We start from the raw sequence: 22712 nt of genomic DNA on the forward strand, positions 1-22712 counted from the left end.
AAAAAAGAAAATTGCAGACCAATATCCCTCATGAACATGCAGGCAAAAATCCTCAACAAAATTCTAGCCAATAGAATTCAACAACATATCAAAAAAATAATTCACCATGACCAAGTGGGATTCATACCAGGTATGCAGGGATGGTTCAACATTAGACAAACAATTAATGTAATCCATCACATAAATAAAACAAAAGACAAGAACCACATGATCTTATCAATTGATACAGAAAAGGCATTTGACAAAATCCAACACCTATTTATGATAAAAACTCTCAGCAAAATAAGAATAGAAGGGAAATTCCTCAACATAATAAAGCTTTCCCCTTGAGAACAGGAACCAGACAAGGATGTCTTCTATCACCACTCTTATTCAACATTGTGCTGGAGGTCCTAACCAGAGCAATTAGGCTAGAAAAAGAAGTAAAGGGCATCCAAATAGGTAAGGAAGAAGTCAAAGTATCTCTATTGGCATATGATATGATCTTATACACAGAAAACCTGAAAGAATGTACAAGAAAACTACTGGAACCAATAGAAGATTTCAGCAAAAGTATCAGGATACACAATAAGCATACAAAAATCAGTTGGATTCCTCTACACCAACAAAGAGAACTTCGAAGAGGAAATCACCAAATCAATACCATTTACAATAGCCCCCAAGAAGATAAAATACTTAGGAATAAATCTAACCAGAGACATAAAAGACCTATACAATGAAAACTACAAGACACTACTGCAAGAAACCAAGAGACCTACATAAGTGGAAAAACATGAATTGCTCATGGATAGGAAGACTCAACATTGTGAAAATGTCAGTTCCACCCAAAGCGATCTACAGGTACAGTGCAATATCGATCCAAATTCCAACAACATTTTTTAATGAGATGGAGAAACAACTCACCAACTTCATATCGAGGGGAAGAGGCCCCGGATAAGGAAAGCATTATTGAGGAACAAAGTGGGAGGCCTCTCACTACTTGATTTCAGAAACTATTATACTGCCATGGTAGTCGAAACAGCCTGGTACTGGTATAACAACAGATATATAGACCAATGGAACAGAATTGAGAATCCTGACATAAATTCAACCACCTATGAGCAGCTAATATTTGACAAAGGCCCAAAGTCTATTAAAGGGGAAAAGACCATCTCTTTAACAAATAGTGCTGTCATAACTGGATATCCATCTGCAAAAAACTGAAACAAGAAACGAACTCAAAGTGGATCCAAGACCTAAATATAAAATCTAAAATGATAAAGATCATGGAAGAAAAAATAGGGACAACGGTAGGAGCCCTAATACATGGCAAAAACAGAATACAAAACATAACTAACGATGCACAAACTCCAGAAGAGAAACTAAGTAACTGGGAGCTCCTAAAAATCAAACATTTATGCTCATCAAAAGACTTCACCCAAAGAGTAAAAAGACAACGTACAGACTGGGAAAAAATTTTTGACTACGACATATCCAATCAGAGTCTAATCTCTAAAATCTAAAAGATACTGCAAAACTTCAACCAGGAAAAAACAACCCATTTAAAAAATGGGCAAAGGATATGAACAGGCACTTCACCAAAGAAGACATTCAGGCGGCCAACAGATACCTGAAGAAATGCTCACGATCATTAGCCATTAGAGAAATGCAAATCAAAACTACAATGAGATACCGTCTCACCCCAGCAAGGCTAGCATTAATCCAAAAAACACAAAATAATAAATGTTGGAGAAGTTGTGGAGAGACTGGAACACTTATACACTGCTGGCGGGAATGTAAAATGGTACAACCACTTTGGAAATCGATTTGGTGCTTCCTTAAAAAGCTAGACATAGAAGTACCATATGATCCAGCAATCCCACTCCTTGGATTATATCCTAGAGAAATAAGAGCCATCACATGAATAGATATACGCACATCCATGTTCATTGCAGCACTGTTCACAATAGCAAAAAGATGGAAACAACCTAGGTGCCCATCAACAGATGAATGGATAAACAAATTATGGTATATTCACACAATGGAATACTATGCAACAATAAAGAACGATGAATCCATGAAACATCTCATAACATGGATGAATCCGGAAGGTGTTATGCTGAGTAAAATTAGTCAATCGCAAAAGGACAAATATTGTATGAGACCACTATTATAAGAACTCAAGAAAAGGTTTAAACACAGAAGAAAACATTCTCTGATGGTTACAAGGGTGGGGAGGGAGAGGAGAATTCACTAACTAAATAGTAGACAGGAATTATCTTAGGTGAAGGGGAGGACAACACATGATACAGGGAAGTCAGCACCACTGGACTAAACCAAAAGCTAAGAAGTTTCTTGAACACAACCAGACACTTCGAGGGACAGTGTAGCAGGTGCAGGAGTCTTGGGACCATGGTTTCAGGGGACATCTAGGTCAGTTGGCATAACAAAGTTTATTAAGAAAATGTTCTGCATCCTACTTCGATGAGTGGCGTTTGGGGTCTTAAAAGCTAGCGAGCGGCCATCTAAGATGCATCAGTTGGTTCCAACCCATCTGAAGCGAAGAAGAATGAAGAATACCAAAGACACAAGGAAAGTATTAGTGGAGGAGACAAAAGGGGCCACAAAGACCAGAGTCTCCATCAGCCTGACACCAGAAGAACTAGACAGTGCCCAGCTACCACCAGTGACTGCCCTGACAGGGAACACAACAGAGAGTCCCTGACGGCATGAGAGAAAAGTGGGGTGCAGAACTCAAATTGTAGTAAAAAGATGAGATTTAATGGTCTGACTGAAACTGGAGGAAACCCAGAAGACATGGCCCCGGGACTCTCTGTTAACCCAGAACTAAAACCATTCTTGAGGCCAACTCTTCAGACAAAGTATAGACTAGACTATAAGACATAAAATGATATTCGTGGAGAATGTGCTTCTTAGTTCAAGTAGATACACGAGACTAAATGGGCAGCTCCTGTCTGGAGGCGAGATTAGAAGGCAGAAAGCGATAGGAGCTGGTTGAATGGACAGGGGAAATCAAGGGTGGAAAGGAGGAATATGTGGTCACATTATAGGGAGAGCAACAAGGGTCACATAAAAATGTGTGTATGAATTTTTGTATGAGAAACTAACTGGAGCTGTAAACATTTACCTAAAACACAATTAAAAATAAAAACTAAATAATAATAATAACATAAACTAAAAAAAAGAGATATTTGACTTACATCAGAACTGACTTATGACGGAGTTGTCAGAACAGAACCCATCGTAAGTCGGAGGCTACCTGTATTAGGTATATTGTAAAAGCTCATTTTTTAAAAAGCAACACTGTAGAATCCTTTTATAGTTTAGACACTGAGAATCTAAAGATGAAAAAAATACAATTTACCTGCAAAAAGTTCACAGAAATAAACACAGAAATGTAAAAAAACAAAAAAAGAATGTCCTTAAAAACAGTGTTACCTATAAGATGGCTGCATTGCATAGCCCTGCAGGCCATTATCATCCCTAGGTCATGGTGTGTTTTTTCTCCTTTCTTTTTGTGTATCTGAGGCCAAGTCTTTAATTTTCTGCAGAATATTGAGTGAAGACATTTAGTATTCTTTGTATTTTTAGCAACTGTATCATACAATTTGTCTTAAAGAGGAACATTTTGTGCATTTACCTGTGTCTTTGAAATTCTTCCTCTAACTCTAAAAATTCTGTTGTGATTGTTGGTTGCTGTTGAGTTAATTCTGACTCATGGCAACCCCATGTGTTACAGAGTAAAACTGATCCATAGGGTTTTCTTGACTGTAATGTTAACAGAAGCAGACCACAAGACCTGTCTTTCATGGTACTGCTGGATGAATTCAAACCGTCAGCCTTTAGGTCAGCAGTCTAGTGCAAACCATTTGTACCACCCAGGGACCCTAAAAATTCTAGGGCTATGAAATTCCTTAAAAGTGTTATCTTTTTCTGCATCAATTGGTCCCAACCACCTGGAGTAAAGGAGAATGTAGAACACTAAAGACACAAGGAAAGTATTTGACCAAGAAACACAAAGGGCCACATAGACCGGAGACTTCATCAGCCTGAGAGAAGAAGAATAGATGGTACCCAGCTACCACCAATGACTGCCCTGACAGGGAACACAGCAGAGAGTCCCTGATGGAGCAGGAGAAAAATGGGGTGCAGAACTCAAATTCTAGTAAAATGACCAGACTTAATGGTCTGACTGAGACTGGAGGAACCCCAGAATGCAAGGCTCCGGCCTCTCTGTCAACCCAGAACTAAAACAGTTCCCAAGGCCAACTCTTCAGGCAGATTAGACTGGACTATGGGACATAAAATGATACTCGTGAAGAGTGTGCTTCTTAGCTCAAATAGATACATGAGACTAAATGGGCAGCTTCTGTCCAGAGGTGAGATGAGAAGGCAGAGAGGGTCAGGAGCTGGTTGAATGGACATGGGAAATCAGGGGTGGAAAGGAGAAGTGTGCTGTCACAGTATACGGAGAGCAATTAGGGTCACATAACAATGTATGTAAAAATTTTTGTATGAGAGACTAACTTGAATTGTAAACTTTCACTTAAACTACAACAATAAAAAAGAAGTTTTATCTTTTTCTCAGCATTTAGACTTCCTATTATGCTACACACACACACACACACACACACACACACACACACAGACATATAAAGCCCTGGTGACGCAATGGTTAAGAGCTCGGCTGCTAACCAAATAACTTGGCACTATGAGTTGGAATATATACAAGGTCGCTCTGAGTCGGGATATGTGTAGGGTTGCTCTGAGATGGAATCAACAAGACGGCACACAACAACAACTGCGTATACATTTATATATATAATTTTTTTGGAACTATTGATTTATATTTTCTTTTAAAGACCTACCAAAGCATAGGTTTCTATGGACCAGATGGTGTGGATGGGTATCACAGGTAGACAGAGATCACATCTTCAGTCACACCCAAGGCACTTGGGGGAAGAGAAAAGTCCTATGTGCCCATTTTTTCTGCCAGGATCTAAGCCACTTGATTTTCTCTACTGTGGCTCTTCAAAGCTGCACCTCATACTCTCTTGGCCCCACTAGACAACATCAGATGATTGTCTTTTCTTTTTCTATGGATGTAAAAAAAATATGATTTTTCTAAATTATAAACCAAAAAAATCAAACCTGTTGCCGTCAAGTTGATTCCAACTCATAGTGACCCTATAGGACAGAGTAGAACTGCCCCACAGGGTTTCCAAGGAGTGGCTGGTGGATTTGAATTGCCGACCTTTTGGTTAGCAGCTGAGCTCTTAACCACTGCACCACCAAGGATCCTTCTAAATTATAAGAGAGTCAAATTCTAGTTAGAAGGCATATGTTGTGAACTGGCTAGTGTCTAATCTGTCACTTACCATCAAGATTGGTCTACTTTTTTTGTTTGCTTACTTGTTTTAGTAGAAACTGTGTTTTTTTATTAAAATTGAGAAAGTGAAAGGCTGAAATAACCGCATGGCTTAAGAAAAATGTGAAGACAGCATATTTCTTATGGAAGTGATGAATATTTCTACATCATTAGTATGCAAAGTATATCTATGTCAAAAGAATACAACTTAAAATGACATTATGAAATAAATCATAGTTAAGAACTCGACCCAATTTGTATAAAAAAAGAACTTAAATAAAAATGCCATAACAGTGTACATCACGTCTCTAGTTCATGACTGAAAATGCATCTTTTTTTTTTTTTAATATTTAAGAGAAGTTGAAAGGTAAAATAATAATAATAAAGAAGGCAAATATATTTAAGGATGTAAGGGTTGAAGATGACTAACTTTTCTTTGGTGCCAATTTTCTACAAGACACATGTAGGTATTATCTCATTTACTCTTCATAATAATCTTATGGGTCTCGTATTATTGTTCCCATTTAAAAAATAAACTAAGATCCCCTATGGTTTAGTGACTTCCTCAGCCTCCTGCATCCAGTAAGTGATGGAGCCAACTCAAAGTAGGCTCTTTCCTGCTTGTGAATCAGAAGTATTTTTGGGGTGTTTTGCCACATAATAGTTAACTAAAATAAATAAACATAAACTAACATAAGTAAACAAATGCAGTTTAAATACTAGAAAATGGATATGCTCGCCAGCGTTAGAAACTTCTAAGACATTGGCTTATTTTCTCTTTCTCATTTCCCCCCTTCTCCTGTTTCTTTTTAATTGATTCTATATTGAGACCCTGTATGCTTTTCTAGTGAATATATCAAGAAAAAAGTGCCTTTTCTGAAAGATGATCAATTTTTTAGGACTTTGAGAGTTTCACAGACCAAAGGCTGTTAAAACTGAGGAAGAAATAGGTGAACTTTACTTACAGTTTGATGTCGACATCAGAGACAACAAATTATGGACTGTCTCCATCAGATCATGTTGCTGCTTTTGGAGAACTGAATTGTTCGCGGTGGCGGTCACCAGTTGTCTCTCTAGCTCTTCAATAATGGAATTTTGCTTGGATACTAACACCTGGAGCTGATCTTTCTCTTCTTTTATGGATCGTAGTTGAACTACATGCTTGTCTTCCATGTCTAGGACTTTCTTCTCCAGGAAACTTGTAAAGGAAAATAATTGTTACTGGACAGTGTTCTGGTTATCAGCAAAGCCAAGTGCTGTATAGAAATCTAATCATTTTCATAATTCTAATGAATTATTTTATTGAGTTTCTACTTCTCTGAGGTACTTTTTTAAGATGTTATGGGAGTTATAAAGTAACAAGGTGCTTCCACAGCTATAAAGAAAATCAAACTTGCTGAAAAGGTATACATCTGTGTAGGTGTTTGTGTATACATTTTATACACACCAATGTACACACAAAAAAGATATCTCAGTCTGGACTATGGTAAGTGGCACATGAGTGCTACAAACATTAGGTGCTGTAAGGGGTCAGAAAAAGGACTGATACTGTTTCAAGCTGTGGCTCACTGAGTGCGGTTTTTGAGAAGGGAATGTTTGAGTTAGGCTGGACCTTTGGGTAGAATTTTTGCTTTCTCCTAAATTATATGCATTTTAATATTAATCCTAATAATAATAACAGCTAATGTTTTAATGCTGTGTGACAAATATTTCTCTGTGAAGGAGGTAACTACTTTGCCTAGGTTCAAATTCTGGCTTAGTAGCCCTGTGACTTCAGGCAATTTACTTAATCATTCTGTGCATCAATTTCCTCATCTGTAAAGTGGGGATAATACTACTACCTACTTCATGGGGTTGGTCTGAGGAATAAATATGTAAATAAATGTGTATGTTTAGACTAGTTCCTGACACACAGTAGCACTTGGTAAAATGTTAGTTATAATTAATATCAATGTTATTTTCTCCATTTCCAGTTAGGAAATTGAAACCTAAACCCATTGCTGTCAAATAAATTCTGCTCATAGAGACCATATAGGACAGAGTAGAACTGCCCCATAGGGTTTCCAAGGCTGTAATCTTTATGGAAGCAGACTGCCACATCTTTCTCCCTCAGAGAGAGTGGTGGATTTGAACCTCTGACCTTCTGATTAGCAGTTGAGTGTTTTAACCACTGCACCACCAGGGCTCCTGATTGAAACCTAGAGACATTAAATCGCATGCCTGAAGTCACTCACAGCAGGGGACAGAGGCAGAATTCAAACCCAGATCTTTCTGACTCTAAAATCTAACAGTTTCTTTTAATTTAGACCCCTTTCTTCTCTAACAAATTTAACCTGCATTATCACATACTTACTACTTACTACTTAAAATGTGAGCTAGCCCATTTAAAAGCTTTCTAAAAATTATATTTAATAGCTGATAAATTTACGCTGTATGATTTCTAGAAGGTTTTATTAATGGTTTTATGGTTTTTTTTTTAGTTTCAATTTATAAACATATTTTAGTATAAATACGATCAACTAAAAATGCAGTAATTTTACTTGATTCCTGTCTGCTAAGCTAGAGAAAATGTTTCCAAGTCTATGTGTGTGCCAAACACTTAACAATGTTAACTGCTTCCCAGGAACACACTTAAAGACACACACAGTAAATGTCCTTGGCAGACCTTTTAAAATAAGGCGCAGGAGCAAAGTTGGACAGTCTGGCATTTGACAGTAACTCTTGCTTCTTTGTCACTACATTGCTCAGCACATAAGAGGCTTTCTCTGAAAAGTCGACAGAAGAGAGCAACCAAAGTCCCTTCAAAATCTTCATTCTGTTTGTATAAGATCAGTAAATAAAACCCCCAGATGGAGAAACAAAGATGGCAAAGCAGTGAGCAAAGTGTCAAATCCTATCTCTGAAATTTTTCTTCTCGTCTAGAGTTTGGTAGAAATGAAGATTCTCCCTGTTAAATTTCACTTTAAAGGAAGACTTCGTCATAGTGCCTTTTTTGAGTCACCGATAAGTCGCTCTCTCTTCAGTAATGCGTTATAACAGTGATGGCACTTTATGTTTCAGAATTATTTTGAGGCCACCAACCAAGGAGAAAGACCTGACGACCTGTTGTAAAGAATACAGCCAAGAAAGCCCTATGGTGCAGTTCTGCTCTGTTCTGTGGGGTCGCTATGAGCCAGAATCGACTTCACAGCTCCCAACAACAACAAATACCACAGCCTCTGTTAGTCTTACAGAGATTAAGAACTAGTGAAATATAATTTATAAGCCGTTAGAAGTTTTGGGGTACATCTTGAGGGCAGAGAAAATACATTCTCTCCACTTGTTTGATGAGGAAAACTCGGACTAGGCATTTAATCCTACTGAATCCCTTTGCATTTACTTTCACGTGGCACAAAAATATGTGAAATCAGCATCCACATTTCACAGAACGGTGGTAACAGACTACTCAGGGTTGGGCTTGGGTCACATCTTACCTTTCTTTTATTCGTTAATGAATTCTTTTAACAGATTTATTGAACACCTACTATGTACAATGTGATTTTTAAGATTTTTGGGAAAAATCAGAGATGAAACCATTATGAGTCATAGTCTCAAAATGTTAAAACTGCAGGTGTTTTGATGGCCTTTGCACCAATAAATTAAAATTGTAAACCTAGGAATATCTTCACCAAACATGTTAATTCTACGACATTTTATATGATAACATCCATTGAGGAAAATATGCCCTTGTGATAACTTAAGGTTTGTAATTGAAAGTTATCACATAGAATGTATCTGAAGACCACTGTTTCACTGAAGAAGAAATGTGGGCAATAGGATTTCATTATGAGCGCTGTGGTAGAGTGAAAAAGCCTCAGAGGTTCCAGACTGGAAGTAACCTATAAAAACAATCGTTACCTATCCCCTATGATTTTTTTTGTATTTTTCGTATTGAGGTTTTTCTGTGCTGTATTTAAATATTGACAAAATATTTATTATGTATTATTATTAACTTTATATTTTTATTTTATCATATATTTAAGAGTAAATGTTGTGTAATGAAACTTGCTTTCAGTTATATATTACTTTACCCTGTAAGTGTATTTTACCTACCATAGATAATTTTGCATTGGAAAAAACTAAGTCCCCAAACACAAAGAAACTTGGTCAAGTTAATACTAAAATGCCTAGGCCAGTAGTCCTTTTACTTCAAGCACTAGCACTGGTTGTTAATAGAATTACATGCATAATATTGGAGGATCCCTGTAAAAAAATCTTTAAGGGGCCAGAAATGAAAAATAAGATGGAGGACTATATTAGACGTTCTATCGCCATTTTAATGTTTTTCCTAAATTCCCTCCATACCTTTTTGTCACAGGTTTCTAACTCTTAAACTCATGTTAAGAAAGTCAGCACTTTTGGAAGCTATGCTTATAAATAATAATTATGTGAGGTAGGTTTTCAGATCTGGGAAGTATACAGTTTGGTATTATTGTTTTTTTGTACTTTTATTACCTGTTCTTATCTTGCAATTTGTTTATTTCACTGGTCTGATCCAAAATCTGTTTTTCCAATTTGTTTGTAGAAAGGGAATGTTCCAGAAGCTGAAGTTCAAGTCTTGTTGTCTGATTTAATACCTAAAAGTAACAAAATGAAATTATTTTATCAAGTTATTTTTAATTAGATATAACTTACTGTCAATTAAATTCTCTGAATTATGAGAAAACATAACTGAAAAGTTATTCATTTACCTAACTATCTTATTTTGGCATGTATTACCTTTTCAGAAGAGGCTTCATGTCCTGTGTCCCATCAGAGCATATTAATTTTTTTTCACCATACCTTTATTTTGGGAAGTGTTTAATAGTCTAGACAATGATGTTTGTGTCAGATAATATGTTTTTTTTTTTTAGTTCTTTCATATTTTGTCATTTCTTTTCACACAGTGAGGCAAATGGGAAGATAGTCATATGTAATGTCTCTGAAATTGTTCATGAATGAATAAGCGTTTCCCTCTGCTCAAAACAAATGCTGTTCTCGTATTTGTCTGTCAGTAAATTAAAACAAAGAGATTAGAATACACATGCTTCCATTGTGTACAGATATAACTCCGTCTCTTTCTGCCTTGGCCTGATGTTTCCTAGTTTCAATTGACTTGTTTAGCCTTTCATTTTTCTTTTCTACTTTTCTTTTTCCTAGTTTAAAAACCATATCAATTAGGAAACAATAAAATGTCAACATAAAGTGGAAGGTGAGTTTTGCTTTGTATACCTTTCTGATATATAACCTTTTCAGGATCACTTTTCCCATTGTATTCAAACACCTTTAAAGACTAGTTCTTTAGAGTGTGGCTGCCTTTTGGCAGGAAGAATTGATTACTCACATCCTCTATGTTAATGGTTATTCAGGATGTGATACCACATTTAAGTGTAAGTCAGAATTGTTGCCAAAGAATACGTGTCCTTGAAAGAATCATTGTTTTCTTGCTGTCTTTATGTCATTAATGAATGCCCTGGCCTGGTCACACAGAGACAGTGATTTGGCTGGCATATTAATTAGACCCAAACATTTTATGTTGGTTATTTCTGAAAGGAAGTGGATATCTGGGTGGTGCAAATGGTTAAGGTCCTCGGCTGCTAACCAAAATGTTGGCAGTTCAAGTCCACCCAGAGACAACTTGGAAGAAAGGCCTGGTGATCTACTTCCAAAAAATCAGCATTGAAAACACTATGGAGCGCAGTTCTGCCATGACATACATGGCTTTGCCATGAGTCAGAATTGACTGGACAGTAACTGGTGTATTTTAATTAAGTAACTATTTTATTAAGTAATTATACAGCACAGTTTAGTGCTAGTCTTTGGCTGGCTGAACCATTATATGTTTTATATTTTATTACTTACTTGTGCTTCAACATCAGTTAATTTCCGAGTCTGCTCAGCCGTTTGATTTAATAGGTTTGTTCCTATTTCTATCATCACAGCAGTCTGGTTCTGTACTGCGTTCTGCTGCATCTCTACCATTTCTTTTTTCATGTTGTCCTGGATATAATTCTCAAGCTGGAAAAGAAGTGTTAAAAAGCCAGTCATTAGTCAAATGATCAGAAACTTTATTCCTAAATATTTGTCATCTTTTCCTCATCTTTGAAAAAATCTATTTTGAAGATCTTTGTCTTGCTGTAGTTTTAAAATCTTGCTATTTCCTTTTTTTCACTAGCAGTAAAATGTCGTTTTCTTTTATGTTAACCCAAAGTCTGGCAACTTGGTAACATCATGTGTAGGAGAGAGAGAAAAACTGCTCGTTGTTTTTTGCGTAGCTGTAGAAGTCCACGTTGTGGCAAAGGAGATAGATAAGCCAAAACTTAGCGATGGGAAGGTGGTGGTGGGATGCAGCAGGAAGAACCCCTGGGGATTTTACTGTGTTGTGTCCGTTCCACCAACTTAAACTCTGTCCGTGTTGTACAGGAAATGAATATTTAGTGCTAAGAATTTTATCTATTTCTGCTACCTTCTAGATTTTTCATTTCTCAATATACAGAGAGTCTCTGTTAGACTCCCCGAAATAGAGTATAAGGAAAAGAGCACCTTTTCCAAAACTAACAGTATCACCATCAGTTCCACGTTTGGCTCCCCCGCCCCGTGTCCCTCTTACTGAGGTTTATCACACATTAGACCTAGCAAGTTTTCCCTGACATATATGCATTTTTCACAGTTTCATCGTTTTCTGTATCAGGCATAGCAAACTTTTAATCAATTCATCCATCAATTTCCTCGTATATGAAATAGGGTTACTAATTGGAGAGAGAAGTGTTTTAAGAACAAATTAAAACATGCTTTTAAAGTCATTGTATGTGCATAGCTTTAGGTGCTTAAAACTTTAATTACCTTTCTTCTTTGTTTTTCATAAGGATCTAATAATGAGAGCCATGATTCCATTCATTGTTCTAAATTGTAAGCTCATGAGGACAGAAACCATGTTTTTATTCCTTTTCCACATAGTGTAACTCAAAAAAAAATGTATTAAATTAAATAATTAAAAGTTTGTTGTAAAACTGCTTACAGTAACTTTCTTTAAAACTTGTAATTCTCTACAGAGAAACCATTCAACTTCAGTTGTCAAACATAATTCTTCCTAAAATGTTAACCGTTAAGTAATTCTGCACTAGTCCTTACAGAGTGAAAAAACAGAACGGGACGGGTGGAGTTTCTCCCTTAAAGTTCAGGTGCTTCTTTGCTGATGCAGTTCACAAACTGTGTCTTGTGATTGGTTGTATATGGTCTTGACATTCGTACTGGAACTCTAAGCTAACTGCTCTCTCTCCCTGCCTCTGTCTGCTTCCCGTCTCCCTCCTCACTAGTTGGCTTGGTATTTAATGGTCACTCCCTGCTGACTGTTCTCTCTTGATGACTGAACAGATCAACTTGAAACATTATAATTACTAAAGCACTGATAATGTATAAAAATCTTATCATTAAAGCTTTTACTTCTCCAGTATTCAAAACAAAACAACAACAACAAAATACTATTAGTTGAAAGTCCAATAAACGTCTCTAGTAAACCCTTCATAAAATTTGAAGAATCTGATACCCTTATTAATCATTTATCAGAGCTAGTGCTAACTCCCGGTTGCCGTCAAGTCAGTTTCTATTCATGACAACCCCTGTGTGTCCGAGTAGAACTGTGCTCCATAGGGTTTTCGATGGCTGATTTTTCAGCGGTAGATCACCAGGCCTTTCTTCTGAGGTGCCTCTGGGTGGACTCAAACCACCAACTTTCAGTTAGCAGTCAAGAGCTTAACTGTTGATGCCACCCAGAAACTCCAGTGCTTGCTTAGCGCAAGCCTTTGTAGTTGCTGCGTTCTTTCCTTTTTAATTTATTTTTTCCTTCCTCCTCCCTGCCTTTTCTGTTTAAGATGTAACTTTTACAATGGACATACCCTGTTTCACGGAATCCACAGATAGCGGTTTGTAATTTCTTCCCTTCTCTTCCTCGCTCTGTCTCCCCCTCTCTCTCATCACCATGGGAGTAATAGAATTTTTGAGGTTAAAGTTACAGCTGGATCAGCCATCTAGAGGAGTTGTCTTAGCTCTTCTTAACACCCAGCAAAGATAATATTTAGAAAGATTTATTCTGGAAAGTTTGGAACTATAAAGATATACTCAGACTGGAGTTTGGTTTAACTCCATACTCTGAAATAATAATTTGCAAACCACTACAAATAATAAGTCTTAATCCTCCTATTGATTTCAGTACTTAAGAGCTAAATAAAAATTATTCCGTCTTTCATCACTATAAATCATAAAACTGGAGGAAAATGAATCCTTTCTTTGTTTGCCTTTTTAGAGCGTTATTGGGTCAAATGTAGTTAAACCACCAAGAGATAGACACGAGAGGAATGTTTATAATTTGAACTTTTAAAAGTCAGTTTCCAATTTAAAATTAAAACAAGAACTTTAGAAGACATAAAAGACCCAGTTTTTTAAAAATAGAACTTTTTAACTTTGTTGCCATATTTTTTTCTAATTTTGGAAACAATAGAATGCAAAATGCTTTTTAAGTCACTACTTTTCATCTTTTCAGGATAACAAAATATATGTGTATTGGCTGTGTGTGTGTGTGTGTGTGTGTGTGTGTGTCGGTGTGTACGTTGTTAATCTTAAGTTGAAGAAAATTATATATGAGGTGTGTGTGTATATACTTATACACATATATATAATATAACATTTACACATGTGTTGTATGCTTTGGAATATATGTATATGTGTACAATATACACAGTTTGGAAGGCATATTTCATTTAAATAAAGCAAAACTCTGATACTGACTCAATTGCTAACTAAAGTTTTTGTGAGGAAAATGGAACAGAAACAGAAATATGAAGTACTAGATAGTTTGTGTTGATTTAAAAAAAGATTTGTATTCTTACACTTAACGCAGTGAAATTAAGGTTTAAAGAGAAATGTGTAATATGGTAATTTGGTACTCTTCCAGCCATCATCCATCTGTCACTGGAGGCTTGTGTGTTGCTGTGATGCTGAACAGGTTTCAGCAGAGCTTCTAGACTAAGACAGACTAGGAAGAAAGGCCTGGCAATCTATTTCCAAAAATCAGCCAATGAAAACCCTATGAATCAACCAAGGTCTGATCCATAACCAATCGTGGCAATGGCACAGGACCAGGCAGTTTCTTTCTGTTGCGCATGGGGGGTTGCTGTGTGTTGGAGGGCAACTCAATGATATCTAACAGCAACAACAAGAACAAAGAATAACATGTTTAGCACCAGAAACAATAGGAACAGTAATGATAGTTACTGTTTATTGGTTACAATGTCTCAACTGCTATGCTAATCACTTTATATTGATTCTAGGTGCCTAATGTTAGAATAGACATAGACATTGGCTGATGGCTGGCATAACTGTAAGCAAATTGATAGTTCAACCCAGAGGCCACTCCACAGTTTCCCTGCCTTTTAACACCCTGCAGTGACATATCTCGAAATGGGCTCAAGTGTGCCCTGTAGTTTCTGAGGCCGACAATGCCTTAGAAAACAACAGGCTTCCTACCACTCAGTTGAAAACAGGAGGGGAGTGTGTTTTTACCCACAGAAAAGCCTAGAATTAGCAAGCATCAGTGCTGGTTTTATCTCCCGGGAGCATCGTGACAAAAGAATCCGTTTCTTCCTCCAAAGATAAGTTGTCATTTTTAGAGATAGAAAGACTCTGGACATTCATAATGTAATGAACATCTCAAAATGAAAGTCTCCCATTTAATGTATCCTTTTAGTACTTCACTACTTATCAAGCCACATAAGACCAACATGAAACCCATTTGGGTGATCCACATTGATGGATGTACCTTGAAATTTCCTCGTCTCTTGACCTTGATGAATTAGGGGTTTTTTTCTGGTTTATTGCTCTGGAATGCCTTTCTGTTCAGTATCTCTTTTTTCATATTTTTACTGTCTGTGACTGAAACCCAGAAATAAAGAAATTTTCCCAATGAACCAGTGCTGTCCCTCCCATCTGCAGCTTCACGCTCTGCTCTCCTTTGACGGATGTTCCCATCCGTGTTACTGGCACTTGCTGCTTTTATCAAAACAGTTCCCAGATAGTTGAACCTCCCAGGAGAGGGGACACTGTCTTTCTAATTTCTCAAGTGTGGCTGCACATATTCATGTTTACAGAAAAGTTTGACATTGCCCTTATATCTGAACGTAACTTTGCAGAGAGTGATTGTGATTTGTGGGTGCAAGTGCCTCTGAAAAGATCCTCACACACAAGTTTGAAAGGGCAAGTGTGCGTTAATGCGCTCCTCTTCTTAGGTTAGTGGTTTAGGCACTCTGTATTTAGTGAACTGTTTCTCTGTTCCTAGAATTCAAATGAATTAATAAACTTAATTAACACTGTAAGGCTACGCCCAGTATTGTAATGATTTGCTTAAAAAAAAAGTTATACACTGACAGTCTTTAAAACTTGGCAACGTATTGAAGCGCAAGGTAACCAGAATAAAATCTTTGAACATTGTATATTATATGCATACACACACACACACACACACACACACACACACACGCACACACACATATATACGAGCCCTGGTGGTGCAGTGGTTAAGCGCTCAGCTGCAAACTGAAAGGTCAGTGGTTAGAACCTACCAGAGATGCCTCGAAAGAAAGGCTTGGCAATCTACTTCTGAAAAAGCCTTTGAAGACCCTGTGGATCTCAGTTCTGCTCTGACACATGAGGTCACACGGGTACTCGATGGCAACTGGTTTGGTTTGTTCATCCCTCCTGACTCCACCCCTCCTTCCCACTCAGCTTTAACAGTTCTCTCTTCTGGAGTGTCAGACTGCTCCTAACTGCTCTCCCACCCTCCCACCTTCAGAATCATGATTTTTAAATGCACATTTGATCACACATTATTCTCTTGTCCCTTTGTCTGTAAGATAAAGTCCAGATCCCTTATCTTGGCAACATGCATACCTTTATAACCTGTGATCTCGTTAACCCCATACCCTTTGTGAACCTGCCTCCTAGCCATGTAAGACCCCTTGTGCTACTTCCTGTGTGTGCACCTTTGTCTGTTCTTCCTTTTGCACTGAGTTCGTCCACCTTCTGGGATCTCAGAGGTAAAGCGTTGTTCAGGTTCAAATGTATTTTGCTTGGGAGGGGTGGGGGGTTCCTTTTGAAATGCGTGAAGCTCCACAGACCAGAGTTGGAGCCTCATTGCTGTGTAGATTGAGTATTCCATTAGCTGACGCTTCCTGGAGGTGTTAGTTTTGTAAACTTTTGCTTTTTTTTTTTTCTTTATTTCTGTGTGATAAGGCTTGCAAGCATAATTATGGCTTTCCTGTGTGAGAGTTAGGGACCCCTGATGGGTTTGTTTTGGTTTTCTGTGTCATATTTGGAAAACCAGAGGTTCCCCAAGTAACCTAATGGAAAAGCGCCGGCAGTAAATTATCTACCTGATTCTCATTGGCACACTGTCGTGCCACAGATGGGTGACACCAAAGTGCCACTCACCTCATTGGCAGATTGTATTGCCAGATCATATTTCTCAAAATCCATATTACCAACCAAAAACTTAAACACACTCAATTAGTAAGCATGCATTCCAATACTAACTTTGTAGAACCCTCCTGGCATAGCATCTTTCAAGCACCTTCTGTAACTAATTTGTTCTTAGCTGTCTGTCGTAGTCATCTAGTGCTACAGTAACAGAAATACCACAAGTGGATGGCTTTAACAAACTGAAATTTATTCTCGCACAGTTTAGGAGGGTAGAAGTCTGAATTCAAGGTGCCAACTCCAGGGGAAGGCTTTCCCTCTCTGTCAGTTCTGGGAGAAAGTCCTCGTCATCAATCTTCTGGTCCAGAGTTTCTCAGCACAGGGACCCTGGGTCCAAAGTATGTGTTCCATTCCTGGCTCTTCTTCCTTGGTGGTAGGAGGTCCCTCTCCTCTGCTTACTTTAGATCTCAAAAGAGATTGACTCAAAATACAACCTAATGCTGTAGGGTGTGTCCTACCTCATTAACATAACTGCCTCTAATCCTGCCTCATTAACATCATAGAGGTTAGGATTTATAACATGTAGGATAATCACATCAGATCACAAAATGGAGGACAACCACACAATACTGGGAATTATGGCCTAGCCAAGTCTACACACAAATTTTCGGGGGACCCAATTCAATCCATGACACTGTCCTTTTCACTTTTTTTTCCTATTAATAATTATGAGTGACTTTCTGTTATCTGATACTATGTGTAGATAACCACTTTCCTGTCTTCACTAGTTTAAAGAGACTAAAAGTGTACTTGTTGAACACTGTAAACTTGACGTGATAAGCAATAGTTTCAGGAATCAGTTGATAGCATATTAAAATTAATAGTTTGTCTTCTTGTGAAAAATAAAATTTAAAATAATTTGAGCATACAAGTGTATCTGTACCCCATAAAATCGTATCTTCTTTGCTTTTAGTTGTGAGTATAACTACACCTGCTTCTCACTTACTGACTATCTCATTATCTGACATTTTGCATTTACGACGGTGGTGAAATATCTACTATCCAACTATTTTGTGCATTAACGATGTACATCTGGCAGTAACGAATGCCAAGATGCCAGGCAGGAGTGATGGTTAAGATTATGTGTCAGCTTAGCTGGGCCATGATTCTCAGTGGTTTGGTGGTTGTGTAATGATGTAACTTGCAGTTGTGTAAGTATGTAATTTGGAAGTTATATAATGATGTAGTCATCCTCTATTTTGGGATCTGATGTGATCATCCTGCATTTTTGCCTAACAGCTATTTGTGCATAGTGACCTGGTCTTTTGAACGTAACCATGTCGATAAGTGAGGAGTGGGTGTATATATTACTTTTCATTATCTAATTAAGGGATGTTTATCATATATATCCACTTGTTCTTTTTATATATATCCCTTACCATCACTTGAAAATCTAAGAAGGAAATATATTTTTTCCCTCAAAATGTTTTCATCGTTTACTACTGAACAAATGGCTTTTTTTTATTAATAGCAGCCATTTAAAATATATGGAGTTTTAATGAAACTGGATTAGTAACATCCTATAAATTTATTTGCATTTTATATGGCAAAATATGTCACATTTTACACATTCATGTCTTTTAGAGGACTCTTAAAGTACGTATATATTTACGCAATATGTATTAGCTCTCTGGCTTACGACACTTTAGGATGACCTGTACAGTTATCTGTAAGTCAAGGAGCAAAGAAACTGCATCAGATGTTGTAAGGTCGTGTGCATATATGTGCATATGAGAATCAAATGAGATTTAAAAAAAAGACCTATAGCAAATATAGTAATAGCAGTTTACACTTGTAAAAGGCTTTACCATTTTTTTAAAAATCTCATTTGCTTCTCACACTGCCTTAGCTTGGATTTCCCCAAAAGCAGAGCCTGAGACAAAGGCATGCATGCAGGAAGTTTATTTAGGAAGTGATCCCAGAGAGCAGCAGTGGAAGACAAGGCGAGTGAAACAAGGAAGGAGGGAAAGGCAATTCAAAGATGTGGCCACCACTATGGCAATTTGTAAACATGCCCCCAAGACCTTCCCAGGAGCCTATGGATTATATCTCAGAACTGTCCTCCTGGGGCAAGAAGAGAATGCTCCCATCCGTCCTTGGGCAAGGGTATTTCCATGGGCATTAACACTCCCATACTTCTGTGTTGTGCTTGCGAGGGTGATAAATAGGTTGCTGCTGGTGTCACAGCCAGTTTGGAGTCAGAGAAGTTCCTGGGCAGGGAGCAAGGGGCATCAGTACTGCCCGAGGCAGGTCCCTCGGGTTGCACAGCTCATTGTTGAAGCCTGTTGGGGACTGGTCTCTGGAGACGGCGAGGATGAGCGGTGGTGCCAGCAGGACATGAAGCAGCCGACAGAGGTGTTCCCTGAGGCAGCAGGGTAATACTATAAGCATAGTTTGTAAGTGAGAAAACTGAAGGTCGGAGAGCTTACACACCTGACCCGAAGTCAAGTGGACCAGAGTTTGCCAGTCTGACAGAAGAGCGGGCTAAGGTGGAGTGGTGTGGAGTACCACACGTCGAATGAGGTCTTATTTTAAAGCTTTAAAACCCATGGTCAGAAAGTTGGTGCAATGGGAAGCTATTTGCTGCTGGGTGTGTTGGAGAGGAATGCTATCGTAACAGCAATCATTTTGAAAATGATAATATTTCTAATGGATTGGGAAAAGGAAAAGACTGGAGATAAGAAACCAAGACTTAGATCGCCTTACAAGCAAGATACATGCTGAACAAGACTTTAGCAGCAATAACATTTGAGAGTATGTTGACCTTTTTTTAATCTTATTTATTTTCTTGTTGTTGAGAATATACACAGCAAGATACGTACCAATTCAACAGTTTCTGCATGTGTACACCTTAGTGCCATTGACTATATTCCTCAAGTTGTGCAATTATTCTCACCCTGCTTTTCTGAGTTGTTCCTCCCCCATTAACATAAACTCGCTGCCCCCGAAGTTTCCTGTCTAATCTTTCGAGTTGCTGTTGTCAGTTGGATCTCATATAGATAGATAGTTCTTAAAAGAGCATAATGCTCAAGGCAGACCTTTTTTACTAGTTAATCTATTGTTTGGTTTTAAGGAGACTTTAGGGGATATTTTTGGTTTAAGGTTTAAAGATTATCTCAGGTCACGGCAATAGTTTCAGGGGATCATCCAGCCTCTATGGCTCCAGAAAATCTGGAGTCCATGAGATTTTGAAATACTATTCTGAATTTTACCCCTTTTGGTCAGTATTCTTCTGTGGAATCTTTGATCAAAATGTGCAGTAATGGTAGTTGGGCACCATCCAGTTCTTCTGTTCTCATGACAAAGGAGGCAGTTGTTCATGGAGGCAATCAGCTGCACGTTCCATGTCCTCCTCCTATTCCTGATTCTCCTTCTTCCTCTGTTGCCCCAGGTGAATAGAGACCAGTCATTGTGCCTTGGATGGCCACTTGCAAGCTTTTAAGACGGCACAAAACAACAAACTAGGACGTAGAACAGAAGCTCTAAACATGTTATTTGTCCAGTTATCTGGGATGTCCCATGAAACCGTGACCCCAAATCTCCAAACCAAAGAACCAATCCCATGAGGTGTTTGGTTGTACATAAGCAGCCTCAGCAGCTACTCTTTTTTTTTTTTGGTCACTGTTGTAAATGTATCTATCACACAACTTTTGCCAGTTCAACTTTTTACAGGTGTACAACTTACTGACAGCAATTAAAATAATTGGCTGTGCAACCCTACCCTTAATCGGTATAAATTTCACATCACCATTAACCCCCTTTTCCCCCCTCCCTCCCACCCCTGGTAACCACTAATAAACTTTGCTCTCTATACATTTGCCTTTTCTTATCTTGTTATATAAGTGAAGTCATACAGTATTTGTCCTTTTGTGATTGGTTAATTTTGCTCAGCATAATGTCTTCCAGCTCCATCCATATTGTAGCATGTATCAAGACTTCATTTCTCCTACTGGCTGAGTAGTATTCCATTGTATGTATGTACCACGTTCCGTTTATCCATTCATCTGTTGATGGGCATTTAGGTTGTTTCCACCGTTTGGCTAGTGTGAATAGAGCTTCAATGAACATTGGTTTATTAGTCTCTTTTTGAGTCTTTGCTTTTAAGCTTTGGGTATATTCCTGGGAGTAGAATTACTGGATCATATGGTAGTTATATTTTTAGTTTTTTGAGGAACTGCCACACTGTTTTCCACAATGGCTGTACCATGTTACATTCCCATCAGCAGTTGATACGGTTTCCAGTTTCCCCACATCCTCGCCAACATTTGTTATTTTCTGTTTTGTTTTAATTTTGCGTTAGGCAAAAGTTTACAGAGCAAATTAGTTTGTTCATAAAGTGTTTCATGGCCTTGGTTTCATTCCCCACAATGTGTCAGCACACTCCCCATTTCCACCCTAGGTTCCCCATTTTCTTTCGTCCTGATTTTCTATCCCTCCTGCCTTCTCCATTTTACTTGGATCCACAATCAACACCCATGGAAGCAGCAGTCAAGAAATCAAATGACGCGTTGCATTGGGCAAATCTGCTGCAGGCCTCTTTAAAGTGTTAAAAAGCAAAGATGTCACCTTGAAGATTAAGGTATGCCTGACCCAAGCCATGGTGTTTTCAGTCACCTCATATGCGTGCAAAAGCTGGACGATGAATAAGGAAGACTGAAGAAGAATTGGTGCCTTTGAATTGTGGTGTTGGCAAGGAGTACTGAATACACCATGGACTGTCAAAAGAATGAACCAATCTGTCTTGGAAGAAGTACAGCCAGAATGCTTCTTAGAAGCAAGGATGGCAAGACTACGTCTCACATACTTTGGACAAGTTATCAGTAGGAATCAGTTCCTGGAGAAGAACATCATGCTTCGTAAAGTAGAAGGTCAGTGAAAAAGAGGAAGACCCTCAATGAGATGGATTGACATAGCAGCTGCAACAATGAGCTAACGCGTAACAACCATTGTGAGGACAGCTTAGGACTGGGCATTGTTTCAATCTGTTGTACATAGGGTCACTATGAGTCGGAACCGACTCAACGGCACCTAACAGCAACACCACCCTGCTTTCTCATCTTTGCTTTTGGACAGATAATGCCCTTTTGATGTCGTATAATTCATTGTTCTAAGGAATGTGTTCCTCTCTGGTGATATTGTTTATATTATGTGCTTGTCCATTGTTTGGCTGAGATGTGGTCTCCAGGAATGCCTTCAGTTCCGGATCAGAAGGGTGTCTTAGGGCCATAGTCTCAGGGGTTCTTCCAGTCTCTGTCAGACCAGTAAATCTGGTCTTTTTTGTGAATTTGATTTTTTGTTGAACAACTTTCTCCCGCTCCATCCAGGACTCTCTGTTGTGATACCAGTCAGAGCGGTTGGTAGTGGTAGCTAGGCACCATCTAGTACTTCTGGTCTCGGGGTCATGTAGGCTGTGGTTCATGTGGTCCATTGATCTTTTGAACTAATTGCTCCCTTGAGTCTTTAGTTTTCTTCACTCTCCTTTGCTCTGGACAGGAAGAGACCAATCATTGTATCTTAGACAGCCACTCGCAAGCTTTTAAGACCCCAGATGCTACTCACCAGAATAGGATGCAGAACATTGTCTATGTACTATGTTGTGCCAGTTGACATAGATGTCCCCCGAGTTTACAGTTCTTTGTCTTCTAGCCTAGGAACTTCATCATGCAAGGTATTTGATTATACCCCTTGGGTGCTCTATATGAGCCACACCTACCGTCATGTATGTAGAAATATCCACCACCAAACCCGAATCTGCCGATGAGTATGTTCCCTTACATCCTCTCACACCTCTGGGAGTATC

General features: G+C 38.3%; 2 protein-coding genes across 4 annotated transcripts in view; one reads left to right on the forward strand and one right to left on the reverse strand.

Annotated features, from left to right (window-relative positions):
• Window positions 1-22712, forward strand: part of MCPH1 (microcephalin 1) — a 287857-nt gene that overhangs the window by 148333 nt on the left and 116812 nt on the right. The gene's annotated exons all lie outside the window — the stretch shown is intronic.
• The window catches only part of ANGPT2 (angiopoietin 2), a 64259-nt gene that overhangs the window by 16449 nt on the left and 25098 nt on the right, over window positions 1-22712 (reverse strand). Inside the window, exons 2-4 of the mRNA XM_012559843.2 lie at window positions 11249-11404; window positions 9863-9984; window positions 6334-6566 (exon numbers count right to left, since the gene is read on the reverse strand). Coding sequence (XP_012415297.1) covers window positions 6334-6566; window positions 9863-9984; window positions 11249-11404 — 511 coding nt within the window. The remainder of the gene's footprint in view (window positions 1-6333; window positions 6567-9862; window positions 9985-11248; window positions 11405-22712) is intronic.

Source organism: Trichechus manatus, unplaced genomic scaffold (genome assembly GCF_000243295.1).
Source record: "Trichechus manatus latirostris isolate Lorelei unplaced genomic scaffold, TriManLat1.0 scaffold00330, whole genome shotgun sequence".
NCBI classification, from domain to species: domain Eukaryota; kingdom Metazoa; phylum Chordata; class Mammalia; order Sirenia; family Trichechidae; genus Trichechus; species Trichechus manatus.